This window comes from Microtus pennsylvanicus, chromosome 4, assembly GCF_037038515.1.
Source record: "Microtus pennsylvanicus isolate mMicPen1 chromosome 4, mMicPen1.hap1, whole genome shotgun sequence".
In the NCBI taxonomy this organism is placed as follows: domain Eukaryota; kingdom Metazoa; phylum Chordata; class Mammalia; order Rodentia; family Cricetidae; genus Microtus; species Microtus pennsylvanicus.
This window is the reverse complement of record NC_134582.1, coordinates 137,771,316-137,796,732: the sequence shown is the minus strand read 5'-3', so window position 1 is coordinate 137,796,732 and position 25,417 is coordinate 137,771,316. Positions and strand designations below refer to the sequence as shown.

At 45.4% G+C, this 25,417-nt stretch overlaps 1 protein-coding gene across 23 annotated transcripts in view; it reads right to left on the bottom strand.

The window, feature by feature from the left end:
• Kiaa1217 (KIAA1217 ortholog) overlaps positions 1-25,417 on the bottom strand; it is an 812,359-nt gene that overhangs the window by 262,504 nt on the left and 524,438 nt on the right. For all 23 annotated transcript variants that reach the window (XM_075970615.1, XM_075970611.1, XM_075970614.1 and 20 more), the window contains one exon: positions 17,428-17,711. In XM_075970615.1, the coding sequence (XP_075826730.1) occupies positions 17,428-17,541 (114 nt within the window). In that variant the 5' untranslated portion in view covers positions 17,542-17,711. The remainder of the gene's footprint in view (positions 1-17,427; positions 17,712-25,417) is intronic.

The following is a 25,417-nucleotide window of genomic DNA, read 5'->3' as shown; positions in this document are numbered from 1 at the left end:
CTGAACAGTTCCAACTGCCTAAAATGGTGTCAGCCAAACACACATGTTCCTCAGGACTCAAACTAGCATTTGTTGAAAAATGAGGGATCAAGACTAAGTAAATTTGACAGACTACTCCTGAGGTAAAAAGTGATTTTTCCCACAAAGAAAAAAGCAAAAGAGTACTCCTTCCTTCCAACAGCAACAGGGGTTGCCTGGAGCCAAGACGAGGCCATCGTCTTAGCTCATCTGCTAGTTTGCTGCCCTCCTTCATGAGACCACAGGCTAGAGTCCAGGACAACTATTCTTATTTTAAACTTGTTTCCTTCTTGTGTTTTAAAGTCAGTGTTGCCTGCATGTGACAAAAATCTAAATAGTAAAGAAATCAAAAAAATAAAACTTCCATTTTTGCTATCCTGCTGGTCCCTCTTTTTGATTTGCTGGATATTAGTCTAGATATCTGTAGATGAGTACACAGAAATTGCATATGCTTTTTCTTTTTGGTTTTTCAAGACAGGGTGCAAAACTACCACCTGGTTACATGCTTTTTCAATAAAAATGTGGCCACATGTAACCAGGTGGTAGTTTTGCACGCCTTTAATCCCAGCACTGGGGAAGCAGAGGCAGGTGGATCTCTATGAGTTCAAGACCAGTTTGAGGACAGCCAGGGCAACAAAGAGAAACCCTGTCTTGAAAGACACTTAAGAAACACTGGTTGGTACTGTGGACAGGAATGTGACAGGGAATGTTCCTTCACTTTTATAGGATCCATAGGTCCATAGTAAATGACAGAAACCCTACATGCAGATATGAACACATGGCCAAGCCCATGGAGAAATTCTAGCATTTTGTCTTTGGGTGACTTCCTTCAACACCAGCAATCTGATTTGACTTCCAGAAATTTGTCCTTTAGATGTGATATTACAAGGAGGGTCACTTCAGTAGTTCTCACAACAGTGCTCACAAAAAGCCAGAAATCTAAACACAACTTTAAAAGGGCCACATCAATATATGGGACCACTTCCATAATTGCTGTTAAAACAGAATTGTTCTAAGACACTTTATGCTATACACCACATACACACTTACTCAATGCAACATACACATTCATGCATACACAGTCATTGACGGATGGATACACACACTCAAACACACCCGGACACATACACATGCATGCATACACACACACACACGTGCATACATGGACACACATACACTGCACAAAGAAGAGAATGAAAATTGTCTTTCACTAGGCAGTCAGTTGAGGCAGTTTCTTCAACAGTCATAAAACTTAATGTAAGAAAGGAATTAAACACTAACGCCACTGGAGAAGGGAATCCATGCAACTTCCTTCATGCAAAATTCAAAGAGACAATTACACAACCAATTTTCTCCCATAGAATGGAAACCCAAACCACAACCATGCCGTGTTTACTAACCACTCCACAGAAAATGGGATGTGATGGCCTCCTGATGCCCTCCCTGAGTGTATTCACAACAGTTCAGCATCAAAGAGAAAAGAAGACCAAGATACTATCCCGGGCGGCTTTCTGGCTACTCCCTATTCAGCCAAGGAAGCAGCCTGCTTCGCTGCTGAGCAGCAGAATGGTCAAAGCGAGTCTTCTCTGAAGGATCCACAGTTCCACATGGATTTCCAGTACAGACATCTCCAATGAGGTCTTTGCTTTTTCCATCCTGTGTGATCTAAGCAGGAAGTGGCAGAGCCAACAGTCTGGGGAGCAGGGCTCACAATCCTAAGGAAGCCTGCTGCTGTCAGTTTAATGGAGTCAATGTGACTACCCGCATTTGTTAACCTTAAAGGAACTGAGGGTGAGAGGCACAGTATCACCTCTGTCCCTTAATTAGGACCAGCCAGGAATGGGAGGTACAATAACTATGCAATGGTAAAGTCACGCAGTGTGTCACCACGATGCACATAGAAAAGAGCCTCAGATCCTAACAGCCACTGGGCGCTGGGCTAACAGAACTTCTCTACGTGGTAACATTTTATGTTTGTTCTTCCTGGTCAGACAGTCAGGAATCTCATCTCTCATTCTCTTGTGTATTTAGTCTCTTTTCCGAAGCAAACACAGCCGAGAGACCAGGAAAAAGCTGGCCCAGGATTTTTGCTTTGTTACTGCTAGGGCTGCCTTGATTTTATTCTCCTTACCACAGCCCACAGTTCCAAAGTCTCCAGTTTTCTGAGGCCCCAGTTGTCATAAACCAAAATGAATTTATGCCACTGGTTATAAACATCAAGGGAAGAGATTAAATATTTCATAGCACTTGTCTGGGTAAACTTGCCTAGGATGTTTGAGGCCTAGGTCCCATCTACAGAATGCCCCCCCCAAAAAAAAGGACAAAGAGAAAGAGGGGAGCGGAAGAGGAGAAAAGAAGAAAGATATGCTTACTTCAATCTTACATCTCTATCAAGAAGAAAAATGAAAATCCAGTCGTCCATATTTCCTCTCCTCCAATGTTATAGGTTAAATGTAAAAGTCAGGAGGTTTATGAAGAAGGTAGTTGATTTTGTAAAGACCTATGGGGAAATTCACATTAAAATAAGAAGTGGTTCAAAACTCACAGGCCTTATGCTTAACAATGTACAATAACAATAGGCCCCAACTTTTGTCCCCCTGGAAGGTTTGCATCCTGTAGAACAATTGAAGAAATTAAGAGCTGTGTTGTCAGTGGCCACCCACCAGATGAACAAGCCATGGCCACGTCACCTGTCATGAAAGGGCTTTCTCGTGATGAGTGTCTCTGAAACAAGAAGGTTTTGGAGAAATCAGGCATGGTGCTATGTGCCTCTAATGCCAACATGTAAGAAGATCATGAGTGTGAGACCAGCCTGGGCTACAGAGATGGACTCTGTCTCAAAAATAAACAAGACAGTTTTTTCAAAATTTAGAAACCACTCTTCAATAGCTTCAGAACACAGATGTTTGGGACTGGCTGGGCCGCACAGTGGTAGACAGCTTGCCCAGCACAAATGAGGCTCAGGATCAACAGCCGACAAATGCGCGCACAGGGGTGTGCACACCCACACGCTGTAAACTGGGGTGCTTCTGATGAAGTTCAGCAGTAAATAACAACTGTAATCAGCATCTAGAATAGCTTTGTCCTCCCACACAGAACAGGCTCTTCCACCTCCTCCACAGTCAGCTGCGAAGAACTCCCTGATACGCTTTTTTAGGACATTCTAGTACATTCCTTTTTAAATAAATAAATAAATAAAAGATTTGTAGGGCAATAATGCAATATGTAAGACTACTAACTCCTTTACTAAGAGGCTTTTAAAACTTAAGACCTCAGGCTGGGGACATCAGTCAGTGATACTGCACTTTCCCGGCATGTGGGAGGGTGTGAGTTCCACCCATAAGATGGTAAAGGAAGGTGACATTCAGTTGCTCTATCTGACTAGCAAATGAATGCCCTCCAACCGAAAGCTTGTGCTACAGGTAAGTGACGGGGGAGGATTTGGTCCCAAGTGCCTAGACTCTACCCTCTCTGACTTTGAACCTTGCACCGACTGCTGCCGCATTCCAGCCTGCAGTACGCAACCGCTATTTACTTATCCAACACAACTTCGGTCTCAACAATAAGTGTAACAGAGAGCAGAGCGACTGTGAGGTTTGCCAGGTAAAAAGAAAACTAATATTCATTAGTGATTCTAAATCTAGCTGAGCCTTTGGCTCCCTGTTGCTGGTAGATTTCATGCTAGGCGAACTTTCTACCTTGGGTGAAACCTCTCAGCTGGCATAACTCTCTTATGAAATGAAGATTTACTTTTGGACTTGTAGATTGTCTCTTGAGATAAAATAACCAGGGAGAGATTTTCCTCAGGTCCCCACATGGGACTGGAAGCTGGAGTCAGCCAGCAAGCAAATTCACCTGACCACTAGCATTACCCTACAGTGCACTATTCAGGGCTGCAGCAGCTCAGGTGTCAAAGCCAGCAACTCTAGAATCTACTCTCAGAGTCCACCCAAGCTCCTGCCAAGAGCCTATCCCACAGCATCAGATCTCGGCAGCTCTGAAAACCGGGAACTTTGAAGGTGCTTGGGAAACCCAGAACTACCAGACTTTTTCCCCTGGACTACAGATGCTGTTGTTACTCAAGAGCCAGATGCTGCAGACACCTGTAATCATCGCACCCAAGAGATGGTTCATGAGATGGAGACCAGCTAAGAAGGCTACATAGTGAGCTCAAGGATATGGGGGGCGGGGGGGCTATGTGCAAGGTCGTGTCTCCAACAAACAACAACAAATAATAAAAAGTCCCACTGCTAAAAATAACACAATAAAAACCAGATTGTCTCTTGCACTCAAACAATGCAGAATAATTATGAGCTGCTCAGACATGTGGAATAGAGACAAGAGAGGAGGTGGCAGATTCTAGAATAAAAGCTAGCAAAGAGTCACTGCCTGAAACTCCTGGACCGTGTGGAACCCACGTGTGGGCCCAGAAAGTGTGAGGTGAATGCAATTTCAAAATACGAGTGTTTACAGTAACCTGAGCTTCAGTGAGCATTTTATCAGTAAAAAGTAAATTTATATGACTGCAGTCAGTTCTCTATAAGTAGCACAAGCACTATTAAAATATATATTAATATATTATAAATATATATATCCTTGTTCCTTTGACAAACATGTTGTCTATATTTGTAACACAGAACAATACTGGATCTACAAAAATGTATCATATTCTCTTCCTTCATCTCCTGAGACAGAGATGCTCATCTACAAGTCTTTACTTGGCTGCTGTAATAATAAGAAGTATAGAAAAGAGGAGTGAGAAAGAACTTTGCAGTCACACTCTTTGTAACCTCGTGTCGCTAAGTAAAAACGACCCATCATGTGTGAGGCATCGAAGCTCAGAGTTGCTCCACAGCACCGTGACCGCCACCCTCACTGTTACGAGGTGAAAATGGAGGCTTAAGGGTATGAATTTACGTTGCCAAAGTCACAGAGCTAGCTAGTGAGGAAACCAGGGCTCCTTTGTCACCGTCCGCACCAACTGAAAACATTTCACTGAATGCCAATTCCGGTGCTAATCCACATTCTCAGACTGCAGGATTTCAGATTCCGGGCTTACATATTCCAAACATTTTAAAGCCTATTGCTAGCTTTTAAGTAGTTTTCTTTTGTCTCAAAAGTTTTAAGTTCCCATGTCCCAGGTAGCTTGAGCCCGGGCTTTGATCCATGGTTTATAGGAAAGAGACAAATGAGTTTTCTCTGTGTTCCCTTGAAGACACACAACAGTTAACAAACACCCAGGGACGAGCTGCTGTTGGTTGACTCCGATTCTGACCACCTGAGGGGCTTACACGCAAGGGCTTACTGGGCTGTCCACCTGCCCCCGCCGCCGAAGTGACGGCTCAGAGCAAGCTTTTGAACCACCCTCATCTCTCTCTTCTCCCACGGAGTCTTCATCTGTCCTCTTCCTGTTCACAACTATTTTCTTAAACGTCTACAAACTAAGAACTGCAGCATGGTTAGTCTTTTCTGGTCCTAGAAAATGTGTTTATGAAAAATCATGCAGGCGCACCCACAAACAAAACGGCAGTTTGTAAATGATTCCCATAGTATTTCTGGGGTGTTCCAAGAATTCTATTTTTCATATTTTACAAAATTAAAATCCGAAACTGCATGAGCCTTAGCTTAAGATGCACACACACTTGCACACACGCCCCTGTCCCCCCCACCACACACAGGGCATCTGGAAATGGTCAACAAATGCATGTAATCTCTCCGTTCTCAGCCACCCTCTAAGTCCTTATCTGCCCTTATCCGTGGTTCTTACAGCATTGTGCATTGCTGCAATCAGCATAATGTATAATACATCACTTGTTTTTCAGCTCTATTCAAAAATCTCAGTTCATTCAATAACAACAACAAAAAGCCCTTAAAACAGGCCTGGAGCTGGAACACCCTGTGTGGGAAAGCCATGCTTATAGACTCCATTCTTCCTGCCAAGAGGACAATGCTTAGAGCAGACCACAGTGTTTCCAAATAGTCTTTTAGCAATAACTGGGAGAAGGAACAAACAAAGAAAAAGCCATGTATTTACCTGTCCCAAGCACTCCACAGGTGAGGTGACAGTGAAAGGAGGAATTCTAGTTCATCTTCTGGAACTTTCCGTTTCCAATGGACTGCCGGGTCATCCTCCTTCAGAGCTGCCAGGTAAGCCCCCCTCCATGTCTCTGCTGTTTTCTTTTGCAGTTTTTCCCAGTGAAACTCTCCTCATTTGCATAAAGCCTACTTGTAGCCTATAGGACTTTCTGAGCAACTACTTGTTAAACTGGCTGTCTTGACATGCTCTTTCAAGCATGACATCATAAATCTCCATGGAAACCCTAACCCCACCTGCCTACATGCCAACGTTACCTGTCAAGTAAAGACTTAAACAATCATCCGAAATTGTTCATTAATGAAACCTTTTCAGAGGGGCTTGGGATCTTTGCACGCTGTAATTTGTGCTGTTGGCAGCAACGAAGCCGAGAACGGCGGCTTCATTTTCAAAGCCTGAGCTGTTTTGCAGAAAACAATGATCAAAATTATAGGCATTCGTTAATCTGCCCCTCCCTGTCTAACAATGCACTTAATCAGTGTGGGGGGGAGTCACAGCGGCACATGTGCGCCTCTCCCTTCCCTGTTGGGCAAAGTTACTTTGAAAACTCAGGTTCTTAAAAATCTTCAATCCACACTTCTAAGGCTTTCCCGGCTCGGCTCTCCCACCAACCCCCTACCTACTTTTAACCAGGAAAACTTGCAAAACAGGTTCCTTACCTGAGTGCCTGTGTCTGTGAGTGCCTGTGCAGCTGCCTGCATTTCCAGTGGCCTGTGGCTACAGAGGAGGAGGTGCAGGGAAAAGTTTAACCCTTTCCTGGCATGCACGCGCATGTCCCCCAGGTTTATGGAGGTAACCGGATTAGCGTTGAGCATCTGTTTGAGGATTTGGGGGCATGCTCTGCTCTAAAAGACACACAAGCTTTTATGCACTTCTGCAGTTTTCACTACCTCACATTTGAAAAAGATTTAAGTTATTTTTAATCTGTGTATAAGTTCTTTGCTAGCTTCTCTGCCTGTATGTGTCCCGTGTGTGTGGTCATAGCCTGCAGAAGCTAGAAACCAGCATCAGATCCCTTGGAACTGGAGATAAAGACAGCTGTGAGCCACCATGTTGGTGCTAGGAACTGGTGCTGGGTCCTCAGATCAGAAAACGCTTTTAAACTCTAAGCTATCTCTCCACCATCTCAATTTTTTTAGTGGAATCTTTTCCAACTACCAAAAGATTTGGACACATTTTTGGTCAATTTGTCCCCAAACCCTCTTGGTTATAATGCTGAATTTATCATTCTTTCTTCCCACTACCAAATGTAATGCGGAAACCTTGTGTTTTCCAGTTTTAAAACTGGTGAGCTTTAAAACTGGAAAGGTTTGCGTGGACTTGGTTCAAACCCACAGGAGTTCACGAACCATTGGCTGTCAGGAGCCACAGCATAAAGCGCTTCCGTGAGACTGATGGGATCAGACACAATACCACGGTGCTGGATGCAGCAGTGCCTGCCCTAACTCCCTAGCATCCTGCGGCGAACTGCACCAGGCTCAGCAGCAGCTGCCCTCAGAGGCCAGAGAGCAAGCGTTAGCCTTTACGGCGGGCCACACTCATGCTGTCTTCTGCAGAGAGCAGAGCACTGGCTCCAAAAACTCAGAACGGCTCTTCCTGTTAGGAAACATCCACTGAAAATTCTGAGTTCTGCATTGCCCCAGTGCACAGTCAACAGATGGGACATTGCCTTTGAAGGGAACCACGAACTAGCCGGGTTTAATATGACAGCTTGGGTTGGAATACTCCTGGGAGGCAAACCTATTGTCAGAGAGTCAATTACTGCCTCTGTGCGGTGAAAATGCATCCAGATGAAACCCATGCCTGTGCTTTACCCAATGGGGCACAAACACAACATGAGACAAACAAAATCAAGAAAGAACCAGATCTGGGTTCGATTTGGTGGAATCTCCAGATGGAGTGGAGGCACTATTCAATTACAGTTATTCCTCGAGGTTCCGTTAGAGAGGAGCATGTGAACGTAGATTCAGCAGGCAGAGTGCCTATAATGGGCCAAATCTTCCCTTTGGCTTACTTAGGAAATGACAGTATCTCAGCTTTTGCTTACTCACATCAAGCTTCGGAAAGAGATTAAAAAAAAATCAGCATGTGAAAGGCACAAGGGATAATTACAGAAATAAGTCGGAGGCAAAAGCCAGGATTAACCCATTCACAGGCAGGCAAGCAGAGGTAAATGCTAGAGATGACATCATTACTGGATGTGGGAACCTTGGCGCATTTAGTTTCATGCGCCAGCAATCTTAGCAATAAGGTCAACGCATGAAGGCTGGCACAGATGCCAAGACTTGATTAGAGGTAGCCCGACCAATAAGGACTTCTCTTAGAGTCCCCAGATGAGAGAAGCCCAGAGCTGCCTACCACTTTAAAAGTATCCTGATCTCACTAAACCAACAACCAAGTTTAGACACACACACACACACACACACACACACACACACACACACACACAAATAATATAAAGTTTTGTACGTAAAGTGTCTCCTACAGGCTCGTGTGTCTGAATGGTTAGTCTCCAGCAGGGGGCGCTGTTTTGAGAGGCCCAAGCACCTTCAGGAGGTAGAGCCAAGCTGGGGGAAGCTGGTAACTGGTGGGGCCTGGAGATCCCCTGCCCCACGGGCTACGCTTCAGCCGCTCTCCGGTCTCTGTACTCCTTCCCCTTCCTTCCTCCTTGCTCGGCCAGAACACCAGGAAGCAGCCTCGAGTTTCCACACCATAGCTGCCGGAGCATGCACGCCTTCTCCGCCACAATAAAGTTTGCTTCAAACCACGAACCCTAATAAATCTCTTCTCTACGTGGGTTCTTATATCAGGTCCTCCGTTGTGATCAGAAGAAAAATAACTAATACAATAGACTGTTTTGTTTCTAAATTTAGTGACAGCACAGTCATCTATAATTGATTCAGGAGAGCAAATCACACTCTTGGGTTTGTTTCAACAAGTCTATGCCGTAACCGAAGTGCTCTCAGAAATAAAGCCTCTGAAAAATCAGGGTGCAAGTGACCTGCTAGAAGAGGTTTCTTACCTACGCCTTAGAAGCTATCACTCAGGTAAAGGTACTTCAGCGGATAATTCCTCTGTTAAATAAAGTGCCCATACTTCCTGTAAGCTTCCCAGTTCCAGTGAGATGCAAGAAAGACCATTCCCATTGTAAGTGTAGAAGGCTCAAAGGGATTGGGTTGGGTGGGTGTGCCCAGAAACAAGGTGTTGGAGTCTCAATATAAATCTGGGAGGGCCCAAGATTTGACCCCAGAATACCCGTGTTTAACTACAGGTAGCATTGCCCCTAGCTTAGTAAGCCCACTCCAGATAGGGGATGTGAAAATCCTCAGTAAATTCAGCTAGGCCAAGTGGGGTTCTTCCGTAGCTAACTTCAAAATCCTTATTAGATTGCAAAGGGCAAACAGACTTATTGTGGATTCTCCTGATATTCCGAGTGAAGAGATGCCTGGGTTCTGGGATTGTCCATCCATGGACAGTCTAAGATGGAAGTAGCATCGGCAACAGGGGCTGCTCAGAGGGAAGGCATCGCTCTAGCTCCGGGGTGTACGCAAGTCAGCACGGACTGCAGAGCGCGTTGATACATCCTAACTCAGGGCTCAGCCCTCATAACCTCAGGGCCGGCAGATAGCAAGGATGAAGACGAGATCTCATGAAACAAACCCCGCTCTTTCTAGAAATCACTGCAACCTCATCCAAAGAAACACTGATGGCCACTAAAAGAAGCAAGGACGAATTCTGTAGTTGGAAATCATACTTCATTGTCATCAGAAGAAAAACAGCATTTGAGGGCTGGAGAGATGGCTCAGAGGTTAAGAGCATTGCCTGCTCTTCCCAAGGTTCTGAGTTCAATTCCCAGCAACCACATGGTGGCTCACAACCATCTGTAATGGGGTCTGGTGCCCTCTTCTGGCCTGCAGGCATACACACAGACAGAATATTGTATACATAATAAATAAATATTAAAAAAAAAAGAAAAACAGCATTTGAACTTCTGAGGGAGATGGTGGAGGCCAACCCTGGAAACCCTTCACCCCAGCTGACCCTGATGCTCTGGTTGTGGTGGGATGGCGTTGATTTCTCTTCGAAATCACACAGTCTCATTTTACTATTACTTAAAGGTACCGGGGGACAGTTAATTCTGAGTTGCCACTTGGCTAAGCGGAGGTGCCCAGGTGTTCCCTGAAACACCCGCCTCGGTTTTGCTGTGAAGGAATGTCTGAGATGTGACGCCCATCCGTCATTAGGGTGTGAAGAAAGCAGCCTGCCCTCCATAATCCAATCAACAGAAGGCTTAAAGAGCAATGGCTGAACTCTCCCGACGAGAGAGCATTTTCCTATTTCTACTCTGGCTCCGCAGAGCCCTGACTGACGAATCTCATAACTGCAGGCTGCATGTGTGCAGTCTGGTTTTCTGGGCATAGGATCCAGTTCCCATTGGACTCTAGGCATGTAAGTCATCTCACCTGGAGTCGCTTGCTGCCATGTCGAACACACTTGCCAACAGCAGTAAACTCAAGTGCCTGTCAGGCTTTACCTAGCCTGAGCCATATGTGATCAGAGATGAGCAGACAGAGTTGAGAGAAGTTAAAATGAAGTGGTGATAGTGTGCTTAATGTTAACGTGTAAACTCTCCTGTGAAGATCCAGACGGACTCTGGGAGTGGCGGGGCACGCCTATCGTCTTAGCACGCAGCAGGCGGCAGCATAAGGATTGCTACAAGTTTGAGGCCAGCCTGAGCTAAAAAGCAAATCCCAGGCTAGTCAGGGCTACACAGAGAAATATTAAATTTAACCTCATTTGGGGCTGGTGAGAGGGATCAGTGGGAAAAGGTGCCTATGCTAAGACTGACCACCTGAGTTTGAGCCACAGAGGACACATGGCAGAGGGAGAAACCTGACTTGTGCAATTTGTTTTCTGACCTCTGCGTGTAACAGCACAGTGCATGTACACACGCACACAATAAAAAGTAAACAACTGAAAATACCATTGAAAATTAAACTTGGGCGGGGAAGATGGCTCAGTGGATAAGAGCATTTGTGGCTCGTGTAGAGGACCTGGAGTTCTGAGCACCCACATACTGGTTCACAACCACCTATAGCTCCAGTTCCAGGGGATCCAACATCCTCTTCTTGTCTCCATGGGAACCGGGCAAATACATATTCCAAAAATGCAGCAAAAACAGTCAAATATGCAAAATTAAAGCTTTTTAAAAATTAAACTCATTTAAAGAAATTGTAAAAGACAAGATAATTTTTAAAACCCAGGAAAGGGTATTGTTGAAGATAGAAGCTAAAAACAATGAGAAAGATTACCTGAAAAGAGAAATGTGAGCTGATTCTTGATAAAATAATGGAAAAAAAGAGACCTGAGAGAAACTGCTTGCTCTCTACTAGCTTACAGGACATGAAAATGCTGTTCCTAACAAGAAGGAAACACGGATGTGTCATGGAGTAGTGGGGGAAAGGACTGGGTCTTTAAGCAGTAACACTTCTCACACATTTTATATTTAGCGTGCTTTTGCATAGGAGAGAGTTCCGGTTCCACTGAAGAATCTGAAAACAGAAAAAGGAAGGAGCAAAGAAACGGAGTAGGAGAAAAACAAGGGGGACATAAAATACAGGCTTGCTCACCCCTCTCTCAGCACATTTGCGCCATGGCTTCACTGTATTTCCTGTCCTTCCCACACCTGCTCAGCCTCAGCATCTTGGTGCCGGCTAAGCAGCATTGCTGACCTAGGAGCAATGCCAATAAAAGCTCAAGAAACCAAGCCATTGCACATGCCAATCGTGTAAAAATACTTCTTTGGAATAAGAACTGGCAGGGCAATGCCTGCTATTTGCCCCACACTCTCAAAAATCAGCCCTAGTTCAAAGGTCCATCCCATAGACCAGGACAAGCAAGGCTCAGGTTTACCCTTCCACAAAGACATGCTTGTGGGTGCCCCTGGAAAACTACAGATAAGGGAACTGGGAGGACAGAGAAAGAGCAGCTGGGCTAAGCCAAAGACACTGAGATGAGAATGTGAAGTGGGGTTGCAGTAAGGCTGTGGGAGGGGCGGCCTGAGAGGCTCCAAAGAGATGCTTCCAAACGCTATCAAACAGGCTCCAGACCAGATGCGTCCCCACCCAAGTCATCCCCATCAACAAGACCACAAGGGCTGACACCGTGGAGTCAGTTTTGTCCTCTCGTTATTACTACTAATGGTACTTTCACATTTCCCCTTTTTTCCCTTTCATTTTTATGTGTGTGACTGTGTGTGCAGTGTCTGTGAATATATTTGTGTGTGTGTGTTGGGGGTGTGCACGTGCGTGTGTGTGTGTGTGTGTGTGCACGTGTGAAGGTCAGAGGTTGGTATTGCGTATCTCCCCTCTATGTTGAGACACAGTCACTCACTGAGCTCCCCACTGCTCCCCACCTCCCCCTTATTACAGACAATACTTGGCTGTCTGTGTGTCTGCAGGGGATCCGAACTCAGGTCCTAATACTTGCACAGCCAGTAGAGCATCACAAACTCAGACATCTCCCAGCCCCTCTTTCCCAGCTCTCCAGTGTCTAAATGTTTCCGAGCGCCATGGACTACTCAGACCTTGCACAGGCTGAAAAATAGAATGAAACCGAAAACCAGGTCTTTTCGTTTCTTGAGTGGGTGGATGGACGGTTGAGGCAGGGGCCCTGTGTAGCCCTGTGTGTCCTGGAACTAATCATGTAGAGACCACACTAGCCTTGAGTTCACTGAGATCTGTCTGCCTCTGCCTCCCAAGCGCTGGGATTAAAGGTGTGTGCCACCATTCCAGCTTCTGAAATCAAGGTTTCCATCTATTCCTCTGAACCTGAGATAGCCTTTCCTGTACCTTTGTTCTCCTCCAGTCTGTTACTGTCCTTGTCTCCTTCCTAATGTCTGGTATGTCCGTATGTATCTCTGGTTAGGTTCCAGACCATAGCTGCCACCCTGGACCTTATCACTGCAGATCTGTCTGGACACCAAGGCTGCTACCAACCAGTTTCATCGACCCTCCCACATATCACTGAAAGGTGATTCTGAAACTTTGCCATTAGTATGATTCCACACCATGGCTCAGATCCATGGATCCACACTTTCTGCTGGCGTTCAAGGCTCTGTTAGCACAACCTGGCTTCCCTCTCCTTGTATCCACTGATGTTCTTCTCCAAAGTCCACTTCCGCCTTTCCTAGGCTGCTCGATTCTTGTCTGGCATCATCTCTCTGACCCTCCCTACTCCAGAAGAATGCCATCTATCAGGATCCTTGCTATAGGTGAGACCTCGAGGACACAGAGGTTAACCAGGGAAACAGGGGTCCCTCATTTTTCTGAGACTGCAGCAACTTCTGATCTCAGTGTGAAATTCTTCCCTGCTAACAGCTCCCTCCATGAGCTGATCTTCACGCTTTGAGGTACACGGAATCATTTCCTAACACCATTATCAGAGAACACAAGACCCTAACTGCTAAATGTGTGGGTCAAATCGACTTTGCAAACACTGAGTATTTCTTTTGTCTTTTCTTCTTTCTCATTTTTTGCACATTGCTAGTTATTAAATCTCATTCAGACTAGGAAAGCACTGTCACTGAGAAACAACCCTGTCCCAACACTGAAAGCTTGTTCCATAGCTACTTGCCTCAAATTTCCCACTTATGGTGGTTTGAATAAGAATGGCCCCAACGGGCTCATAGAATTGAATGCTTGGTTACCAGAGAGTGGCATTACTTGAAAGGATTTAGGAGACGTCGCTTTGGAGAAAGTGTGTCACTTTGTGGATCTCAAAAGCCTGAGTCGGGCCCTGTGGTTTTCTCTCTTCCTGCTGCCTGTGAATCCAGGTGTAGAACTCTCAGCTGTTCTCCAGCACCATGTCTGCCTGTGTGCTGCCATCCTCCCCACCATGGTGACAATGGACTAAACCTCTGGAACCGCAAGCCAGCCCCAATTCAATGTTTTCCTTTATAAGAGTTGCTATCTCACTAAGCCATGACTGAGAAAAAATAAGTCATCAGTGCCAAATTCCACAATTAGCCGATAGTGAAGGCTGCACTCTGCCCTCCACAGCCAGGCAATGGGGCCCCCTGTCTGATGGCTCTGCCCAATTAAAAAAGCCAAAGAGGGCCTAGAGATGGCTCAGGGGTCAAAGTGCAAGTGACTCCTGCAACCTACATAAAAAGTCTGACATGGTGACAAGCGACTATAGTCACAGTTCTCCAGGACAGGTGAGGACAGTGGCCAGAAGGCCTCAATGAGGTGGAGGTGGGAACCAGCTCCTCCAAGTTGTCCTGGCACTGTCACACATATGCTCGCTCACCCACATACCTTCACACGCATGTGTACACACATAAGAACTAAGTAGCTGAGTAGCTGTTTGAAAAGACCTAAGAATGCGGAGGGAGACAGAAAGGGGCAGTCACTCTTCTGCAAACGTGCATTGTGCTGCAAAGTGCGCACCTGCATAGTTTAATGACTTGGATGGACCTTAAGGTAATCTCTCGGCTTTTCAATAATTGAGAGTCAAGAAAATGAATTAATAGTTTTAAAAACTCAAATGCGGGGCTGGAGAGATGGCTCTCTCGAGCCAAGAGCACTGACTGTTCTTCCAGAGGACCTGGGTTCAATTCTCAGCACCCACACGGTGGCTTACAACTGTCTAGTTCCGGTTCTTGAAAATGCAACAATCTCAAACAGACATACATACCGGCAAAACACCAACGCACATAAATAAATAAATAAATAAATAAATAAATAAATAAATAAATAAATAAATAAATAAATAGGAAACTCAAATGCAGGGCCTAAACAAACAAACAAATAGGAAATAAACAAACAAATAGGAAACTCAAATGCACGGCCTAAATAAATAAATAAGAAGCTCAAATGCAGGACCAGGGAGATGGCTCATCCGTGAGGGTGCTTGCCATACAAGCTTGGCAACCTACATTCTCTACCAGGAGCCCAGAGAGAGGCAGTAGGAAATGACTAACTCCACAAAGCTGACTTCTGACCTCCATACTTGAGTGTGTACACGCAAACGTGAGATAATAAATTTTTAAAAATTAAACCTAAGTTTTAAATTCTCTACTAGGAATATTCTAGTACTTAAACTAAGATTCTGAAGCAGGGGCATATTCCTCTTTCCATTGTGTTTGATAGCAAGGAATCAGAAGATTCCTGGATTCCTACTACCAGGCTGGCATCTAAAATGCCAGATATATCATTTTTGACTTTCCTTCAGCTATGCTGGGGAGGCAGCCAGGACTACAGCCCACAAAGGAGTAGCTGGTATTTAGAGGCTCAGAGTCTGGAGATGGGCATCAGATGGTGTTATTTGACTTCCTCCACAGGAAAAGCCACAGTCAGAAGGTCTGTGGACACAGCGAGGCAGGAAGATACTCAGGGGTGGTGAGAGACAAGGGAGGAGAAGTCAGATGAAATGTCCCAAGTCCCCCAAGGCTCCTCTGCTGTTGGGATGGACACACAGGACCTCAGCAGCAGCCTGAGTGCACACAGATGTGGCCTTCAAAGTCTCCCTTTTTAGATAGTCAGCACAGAACACAAAAAGGTAGGGATAGGACTTGGCCTCTGTTCTCACCAGGAAAGAACAGCTGCGAGGTCACCTTAGCTCAGTGGAGGTGTTGTTGGGGACAGTAGGTCAGTATCGCAGGCCACTAACCCATTTCCCTTCCCATTTAACACAGATTTTTTATCTTTTCTACCCTTCTCTCCATCCCCTTCAAGTGGACTGTCCCTCGTTTACCTTGTGTGTAACAAGATTTACTCTAAACTTACAGATCCCTGTGAGTTCAAGACCATCCTGGTTAGATAAGGGGTTCCAGAATAGCCAGGACTGCATAGTGACACTCTGTCTAAGAAAGAAACGAACAAACAATAATAACAAAAAACAAAGTTACAGGCCACAACCTTTATCATTTAGAATAGCGGAATAAATAAACAAGGATTCCCAGTTCACACTTCTTTTGTTCAATCCCAGCTTTTCCTTGATGTGTAATCGTTACTGAGTTTAAGATACTTCCATATGAATAGCTTTGTATCAATTATAGTATTTCCCAAAACAGAGGCAAAGAGAAAAAACCATGTATCCTATTGCTCAAATGCACATCAGAGCTGCCGAGCCTCCTTCAAAGGAAATGTAGCCCTCCTTCCTTACACGGGAGTGGGTTATCTGCCCACCTTTAGGTCAGTGAGGTTTCCCATTTCCTCTTCAGCCCACAGTCTGCCTTTTTGCAATACAAAGGAGAAGGAAATCGAATGTGGAAAAGAAAGCACGTTTCACAGATTTAGGCAGTCTGATAGAGTCCTTAGAGGACGGTCCACTTCAGGGAGAAATGGAACTAAGGACAAACTGTGAACTGAAATTGAACCACATGATGCCCCCACTCATCTCTATGAATAATCAAAAGCTGAATGACTTAGGCAGAACTGTGGCATCTAGCTGTCCAGACAGAAGACTAAAAACTTGGATCTTGCCTCAGCCCCTGCAAGTCTGTAGTGCCCTCCCCCTACCTGCTCTCCACCCACTGAAATACTGGTAGAGGGCTCTAGGTCTGCTCCCCTCCAGGCAGTCTCCAGCCTCAAAGGTCAATCTGATAAGAGGCCAGTGAGGGCCCCAGAGGAAGCCACACATCTCCTGTGACCCTAAACCCGCTCAGTCTGCTAAAAAGTGATTGCACACAGCCCAGGAACAATAAAACCCTGTGCCACGCAGCTGGGTGATATCTTTGTGGCTGTCAAGATAACCAGAGAAAACAGGTAGCTGAAGACAGCAGAAAGCAAGGATGCAAAAGAAAGCATCTGTGATTTCTACCAACGAAGTAAAAAGAACAGGAGCAAAAATTCTGACGTCAGCTTGAAGAGGCTTGTCACAAGTCTATTCGTAGATGCTTTCCTAGGATAGGCAAGGCCCTGGGTTCTAATTTCAACACTGCAACAGCAACAACAAAGCAGACTGAGTGGGCTGGAGGAATGGCTCGGTGTCATGCCTGTAACCCCAGCTCCAAGGGAGACACAGACTGGAAGATAACTTGGGCTTGCTGACTGCCAGTCTAGTGAGAAAATGTCAGCCCCAGGTTCAGCGGGAGACAGTTCCTGGAAATAAGTGCAAAATGACAGCGGAGGCCACCTGAGAACCCCTTCTAGCCTCTGTGCCCATGTATAGGTTTACATCCGCACATGCCACTGAACTGCATACCCTCACACAGACACTTACATGTACACACAGGTGAATAATTGCTTTAAGTTTTAAAAGTATTTTTAAATGAATGAGCAAGACCAGGACGACTGGCAGTGTGTTCCTACCTGGTCCCTCAGCCTCTCCTGGTGACCCATGATTGCTGTGGCATGGTGGGGGTACTTCTGCTTTAGATGCTCCAGGAACGCCTCTCTCTTTCTATCCATCTCAGACGTTTGCATCCCCAGGATCTCTTTGGAACTTCGGGGACCACCTAGCGTGTGTCTCCTGGGGATATTTCGGGCAGGCTTGGAAACCTGAGCCCGGTTGTGTCCATTAGACAGGCGTTCCCTGGGCCGGCGGCATGCTGCATCTTCCAGGGACGTTACATGAAGATTGCTTTTCCCTTGCTCTGTAAGATGAAGAACAAAAGTACAATTCACAATTAAGGATTTCACAGGAGTCTCGGGTTTGTGGCAGTTGCTAATGAATCAATGCAACTTAACAAAATTTTTTTTGTTCTTTTTTTTTTTTTGCAAGATAGAAAAAAAATTCTACAATCAGAAGTGATTTTAAAAGTGTACTTCATGGCCGGGCGATGGTGACGCACGCCTTTAATCCCAGCACTCAGGAGGCAGAGGCAGGCGGATCTCTGTGAGTTCGAGACCAGCCTGGTCTACAGAGCGAGTTCCAGGACAGACTCCAAAGCTACAGAGAAACCTTGTCTCAAAAAACCAAAAAAAAAAAAGTACTTCATATGCTGTAGCAAATGTTTTTTTTTGGTTGTTATTTATTTATTTATTTCTGCCATTGAGTTTGTTACAAATGAGTAAGTGTGGCCAGAGCAGGTGTTTGCAGGTAACTGCTCCTGTGTCTATAATCACAGCAGAGGTAACCCCAGGAATTCTGACTATTTGAACACTTTCCATTATAGTTTCAACCTACTAAGAGGATTTTATAATTTTTATACTCTGAAGATGGTTCTGACACGTGTGGGCCAGCACCAAGAGGAAAGGAAGCTATATAATCCTCCGAAGATCACTGGCACCAGCGAAGAACTGGAGAGTTCCATTTCTCCATTATCATCAAAAGCCAGGCAAGGGGACTATCATGGAAGGTAATGGGGAGCCATACAATGAAGGTTCGGTCATATTTTCCCCCAAACGACTTCATCTAAAACACATGTAGAAAGAGAAGCGCCATGGATATGTTTTGATAGTTCTGACCTAAGTAGATGACTTCCAACATAAAGGTGGCCTTTCAGAGTCCTGTTAGCTTATCCTTAGAACAGATCAAAGAGGGCTTACGAGGTTAGTGCTTAGGGTTCAAAGCAAGTTAAAGATCCTTCTGACCCTGTTTTTCTTTGTTCTGTTGTTTTCGGTTTTTTAGGATGGGGATGAAAGTAACAAACATCGAGAAGCTGCAAAAATTCAAGAACACGGTTCTTCATAGTCTTTTGTTTCTTTGATTTTGTTCTGTTTCGTTTTGAGACGGGGTCTCACTATGTAACCTTGACTGGCCTGGAGCTTGTTACGTTGACCAGGCTGTCCTTGAACTCAGAGATCCTCCTGCCTCAGCCTCTCAAGTACTGGGACTAAAAGTGTGTGTCACCATCACCCTGTCCTCACAGCCTTTCTAGAAAAAGTAGGCTCAATTGGTTAAGGAATTTCCCACTAAGACCAAAGGTGTGAGTTCAAGCCCAAGCACCCACACAGTAGAATAAAAAAACTGACTTCTGTCTGCTGTCTCCTGACTGCTACAGGCACATGTGCATCCCCTCCACCATTATAATAATTTTTGTTTTTCAAAACAGGGTTTCTCTGTGTAGCCTTGGCATCCTGAAACTCACAGAGATCCACCTGCCTCTGCCTCCCAAGTGGAGTGTGGAGATTAAAGGCGTATGCCACTACCACGAGGCTTTGTAATTTTTATTTATTTATTTATTTGGTTGGTTGGTTTAGCAATTTTTTTAAAGCAACAGCTGTCCATAGTTTAGACATAAATCAGTTCCCTAGAAGCAAGGGCACTGGCACCCTAACACTGTTACCCTCTCTTTTTCTGGAGGCTTCTGCGTATAGAAGATCTCCAAGTACAGAGTCCAGCTAGCAAGAAAAGGAAACTATTTCATCTCTGGCTAGTTTTCCTGTTCTAGTCTTCCCAAGCTCAATGTGCCCAAAGAACAATTCTTCCGCATGCACCCACTCCTACAGTCCAATTAGTTACTATTAACTTTTACTAGTTTCAGCAGTAAGCTTAGAGAGGGAGAAGGCAAATAAACATTTAAGAATAGTTAAGAAGGTATTAAGGGGTTAGTATAATTTTATTTAGTTAGTAAGAATAATCTTTATCAAGTAATAATATCTTTATTTTTCTCTTTTTTTTTTAGCCTCTCTTCCCTAATAACTCAGAAGTCATGGAGTTTTTACAAAGAGTAGAATGTAGGACAGAAGATGGAACTTCGAGGTGAAAATCTTACCTGGGATATGCAAGGCTCTGGGTCAGAGCCACAAGACCACCACAAAAAACAAAGCTAAGAGCAGAAAGAACATATCTCAGGCCGAGAAGAGCACGTGCCACGAAGATGTTCAACTTCTTCTTTTGTACGGTATGTGTTGCACATGTACTTTTGTATTAGCCAAAACCATCATGTGAGTGATAGAGCCCTGTGGCTTTTCAAGACTGTTTTCGACAACATTAAAATAATCCATGGGAAAGTTATCCAGGACAGTTAGCTTAATGAACAAATCTGAATCTCTGACAAGGCTATTTTTTCAGATATACAGATAAAGAGTCACACACGGGGCAGGAGAGATGGCTCAGTGGTTAAGAGCACTGCCTGCTCTTCCAAAGGTCCTGAGTTCAATTCCCAGCTAGCTTAATGAACAATCTGAATCTCTGGCAAGGCTATTTTTTCAGACATATGGATAAAGAGTCACACACAGGGCTGGAGAGATGGCTCAGTGGTTAAGAGCACTGCCTGCTTTTCCAAAGGTCCTGAGTTCAATTCCTAGCAACCACATGGTGACTCACATCCACCTGTAATGAGATCTGGTGCCTTCTTCTGGCCTGAAGGAATGTATGCAGGCAGAACACTGTATACTTAATAAAAAAATATAAAAAAGAGTCACACATAACCAGTCAGACAGACAGGCGGAAGACACGTTGTTGAACTCATAGGCTTTCAGCAACACAGCTGCTCCATCCAGGGACCAGCAGGGTCAGCCGAGACAACAAGAACAGTTAGCCCCACAGACTATGGAGTCTCCCACTTTCTTTCTTGAAGTAAACTGAGAGACCACAGAGAAGTAGGGTCCAGAGGTCACTGTCAACCTACAGTGCACATTATCCTCTTCGCCATCCCACTGCCTGGACTTCAAACTCTCAGCCTTACCTGATGCTTGTTATGAGGGAAGTTGCTTCAACTTTACACTGCTTCTCTATCTCTTTCACATTTTTGTGGATTTCTAAATAATTTTCCAGCTGTCTAACAAGGTTGAACATGTCTTGGATTAAAGGAGTAGAAACAGCACCCGCAGTTAGCAAGAAGGAAGGCTTATGCAGGCTGCCTGGTGGACAGAGCCCACCTTTGTCTTATCACCCTCATCCATTGCTCCACCAGTCCCCTCTGCCTCTGTCCCAGCCCCAGGAATCAGCGCCCGAACAAACCAACACTGTCCACACAAAACCACTTCACACTCCTCATCGTCACGTAGGCCCTTTCCTCTGTTCTTGGAAGCTGCCAGACTCTTGAAGGAGAACTGGCATCTGGACCATTGTAGTCATGTGGGGAGAATGCGGCCTTTTAGCTGAGCGTAACGTCAGACGGGGCATCATAACCAAGAGAAGGAACGGGCACAGTGCATTTTGTCAGAGTTCCACAGTCACGGTGTCAGACCCAAGTGGGTCAATTCCTCATTATCCGTATGAATAGAGAAAAGCAGAAGTGTGGCTCTCAAGCTGCCAAACAGAAGGGCAGTTCTATTTCTTGTTTGGAAAGAACTTTAGTGCTAAGATGTAAATATGGGTGTGCCCTACTCTTTGCTATTCTGGGACTCCTTGTCCAACAAAGTAGTGAAGCTGTAGCCTGAAGACAAGGCCTGGGCAAAGCTGAAAGGCAGCCCTGTTTCCTCTTCCTGCTCCTCCCAAGCTCTTCCAGGGAGCCCACTTCCAGCAGGACAAAGAGCAAGCAAGAGCTTCCAATGGAAAACCAGCCCTTAAAGATACTCCAGAGCAGAAGTGGGGAGGAGGAGGGCAGGCGGACAAAAGAGCTGCTCCTCAGAGACCGGGGGGACTCCAGCAGGGATGAGTCCGCTTCCTGGACATGAAAAGCAGAGAGGGTCTGGGGAGGCTGAATGCAAAAAGGCGGAGGTTATAGGAAGGCAAGCATCCCAAGGAGCCGTCCACATAGAAGCTCGGCAGACAGGCAACTGCCGGACTGTGGGAGCCGGTGTCTTTGCCATGCTCTGGTTACTCTGGCTGAGTCAGATGACACGGTGAGGGATTTGGGACTTTGCATCATTTGGCCACTCCACAACCTGCTGGGAACCAGTGCAAGTGCAGCTATCTTCTTGGGATAATTATTTTGTTTTATCTTATTTGCTTTTAATTTTGTTTTTTGTACTGAAGATTATACCCAGAGTCTTGTACATGCTAAATATGCACTCTACCATTGAATTAAAATTCTTTGAGAATTTCTTCCTTGGTCAAGGTCAGGGAGTCCAGTGGCTCATGCTTACCATTTCAGCACTCAGAAGGCTGAGGTAGGAGTTCAAAGCTAGCCTAGGTTACATAGTGAATTCCAGGTCAGCTGGGGCTGCTGTGTAATAGAGCATGAACTCTCGTCTTAGATGGTTATCTAACACACACACACACACACATACCCTGCTAAATATTAGGTAGTCCACATACTCCTTTGTATGTGTTTGCATATGGTATATGCACACTTGTATTTGTGAATGTGTCTGTACACGCCTGTGTGGAAGGCAGAGATAAAGGGTAGGTATTTTCCTCTACCATGCCTCACCTTGTGTTTTGTGAGGTAGAAAAACAGGAGCTCATCAAATTCTGTTAGTCTGGCTGTTAGCAAACCTGGAGACCCTCCTGTTTCCAGCTCCAGGGCTGAGACCATGGGCAAGTGCACCACATTTAGCTATTTACACGAGTTCTGCAGATCCAAAGTCGGGTCCTTCTGCTTGTGAGTCAGACACTTTGCCTACTACCCCACATCTTTAGCTCCTCCTCACTTCATAGTTGCAGTGTTGTGATTGGTTTTTGTTTTGTTTCTTTAAAGACAGTCTCTGCAGCCCAGGCCAGACTCGTGCATCCTGACCTCTGGAGTCAGCTGTCCAAATGCTAGGATTACAGCCAGTGGGCCCTCACACTAGGAAAGATGGAGCTTTCCAATCTTGCCAAAGAGCACTGGTCCTCAAGGAGAGGCTGCCTGGCTGTGAAGCCTTTGGGTGACCACTTACTGTGACAACCACTGCACTCTATTGGAATGGACACAGCCCCTGGGCTGCCCACACAGGCAGAGTCCAATCCTTCTACTCTCCGTCTATCTGGAACCCTGTACTAATTCCAGTGAGTGGAATGTGGCAGAAGTAACAAGAATCCCTTCATTCCTGACCCCTGGGTCTCCTAAATAATCGTGCAGGGTATCTGTCTTCACTTCACCAGATGAATGGGAAGGAGACACCTCCAAAAGGACAGTGTGCTGATGGGGCAAAGGGGCACCCAAGGGTTAGTTCAAGGGCAACACTCTCCAGTATGTGGGACCAGGAAACTGACCCTGACCATATAAAGCCACCAAGAACACTGGGCCTGAATAATGGCCATGTTTACTGGACACTCAGTTCAGTGTCCCTTGGTTTTCCGGTCCTCTTGTCAATATTACAGAGATATCACCATATACAAACTTGTACAGGAATTACTGTCGAAACGGGGCCATTGCATCCCTATAAAAGACCTTATAAACTGAGGTCAGTGGGCTGGCAAGATGGCTCAAAAGAGGAGTGCTCGCACGCCCGGCCACCTGAGCTCAATTCCTGGAAGCTGTAGAATGGTGGACGGGGAAAACTAAGTCCACAAGCTGTCCTCGGACCGCTACACAGGGAGCAAGGTATATCTGCAATCGCATCACACATATTCATGATAATAATAGTAGTAGCAGTAGTAGTGGGAGAGCTGAAGAGAGCTCAGGAGCTAAGAACATTGGCTAGCTCCCAGAGGACCCACATTAAAATCCCAGCACCCACGTGGCAGCTCACAACTGTCTGTAACTCCAGATGCAAGAGATCCTTGCCCTCTTCTGGCTTCTGTGGGCACCAGGTAGGCATGGGGTGCACAGACACACATGCAGGAAAGCACTCCTACACATAAATACATTTCTTAAAAAAAAATAATGTCAAGGATGAAATACAATTCCTGGTATAGATTTTATACAAAATAGGAACAGCTTGCTTCCTAATCTAGAAAAGCATTCTTGTGTGGATTCAAGTTAACTGACAGAGTGAACTGTTCATTCACACAAATATTGATGAAATGCCTGTTCCAAACGCTGAGGGAGTAGGAGGGTGGTGGAGCAGTGATCAAGATAGATTGTATCTCTCCCTGAATAGGAGCATCCCCGTGATGATTAGAGAGACAGTCAGCAAACGCACTAATATGCGATCTGAGTGTCAGGCAGTACTCTGAAGAATGAAAGAAGACACGGGATGGAGACGGAATGGGCTATTTCAGAGCGCAGACTGAATGCTTCTCATTCCCTAGGCTGGTACTCCACAGGAGGCTGCCAGTCACTGGCCAGAGGAGGCAAGCAGGTGGATGGACTCCGGCATAGTTTTCAAAATGCTTTTAAAAGCCAGAACAGGAACTTCTGTTGTGGGCAACATCCTAAGGATCACACTAAGAGACCATGGCCTCTAAAAAAAACAAGACACAGATTCAAATTCCACCAACTGCCAGGCATGAGGAAACACATCATACCCCAGTACTTGGCAGGAGGCAGGAAGATCAGGAGTTCAAGTCTAGCCTCAACCACATTTGTTCAAAGCCAGCCTGAGTTACATGAGACCCCATCTCAAACAAATTACACCAATAGCTACCAAATGCCTTCTCTGCCAAAAACACACAGCTTTTTACACTCTGGACCGATTGTAATGATCTGTCCTGTCCCTTTAAGAGACAAGCCCCACCCACTCCCTTTTTCCCCCACCTTCATGTTTTCCTTTCCACCTCTAGTCTCTCTCCCAAAGAGACAGCTTCTGCCTTTCTCCCTTCTCCCCACTCCCCCCTCATTTCTCTTTCTCTGCCTCTCTCTGCTCTTCCCCCTTCTCCCCTTTCCCCTCCCTTTCCATAACCCACTAAATAAATATCCAACCTCACTCTGCATGGCGTGCCTATCTGTCTCAGTCTCTGACCTGCCACATGGCTCCCTTCCTGGCTGCCTTCATGGCTAGCCATGGCCTCGTGCCTGCTGCCCACTGCCGCCACTCGGGAATCTGCAGCAACTTATTTTTACCATAACACCTATGGGGGTCACAGAACTAAATATGGAGCTATGAAAGAAGTTAGCAACAGTGAAGGGTTTTGAAGCCTGCAACAAGCAACAATTAATTCAAAATCATATATGAATAATCAGGGGCTGAAGATATAGCTCAGACGTTAAAAGCATTCACTTCTCACAGAGGCCAGGTTTGATTCTTAGCACCCACATGGCTGCTCACAAATTTGTAACTCTAGTTCCAAGGGATTCCACACCCTGTTTTGACCTCCACAGGTAGCAGGCACACACGTGGTACATAGACTCAGGCGTGCACACACACACACAATAAATAAATAAATAAATAAATAAATAAATAAAAAGTAAACCAGCAACAAACATAAAACCAGGCATGGTGATGTGTTCTTGTAATTATAGCATTTATTAGGTAGAAGCAGGAGGGTCAGGAGCTCAAGGTCATACTCAGCCACGTACAAAGTTCAAGCTAACCTGGGCTACGTGAGACTATGTTTAAAACAAAACAAACCAAGTTCTAATGAATCGGAGAGGTTTCTGGCAGCGCTTACTCACATTGCATTTTGTTTCCCAGGATCCTGGGCTCTGAACACACACCGTGC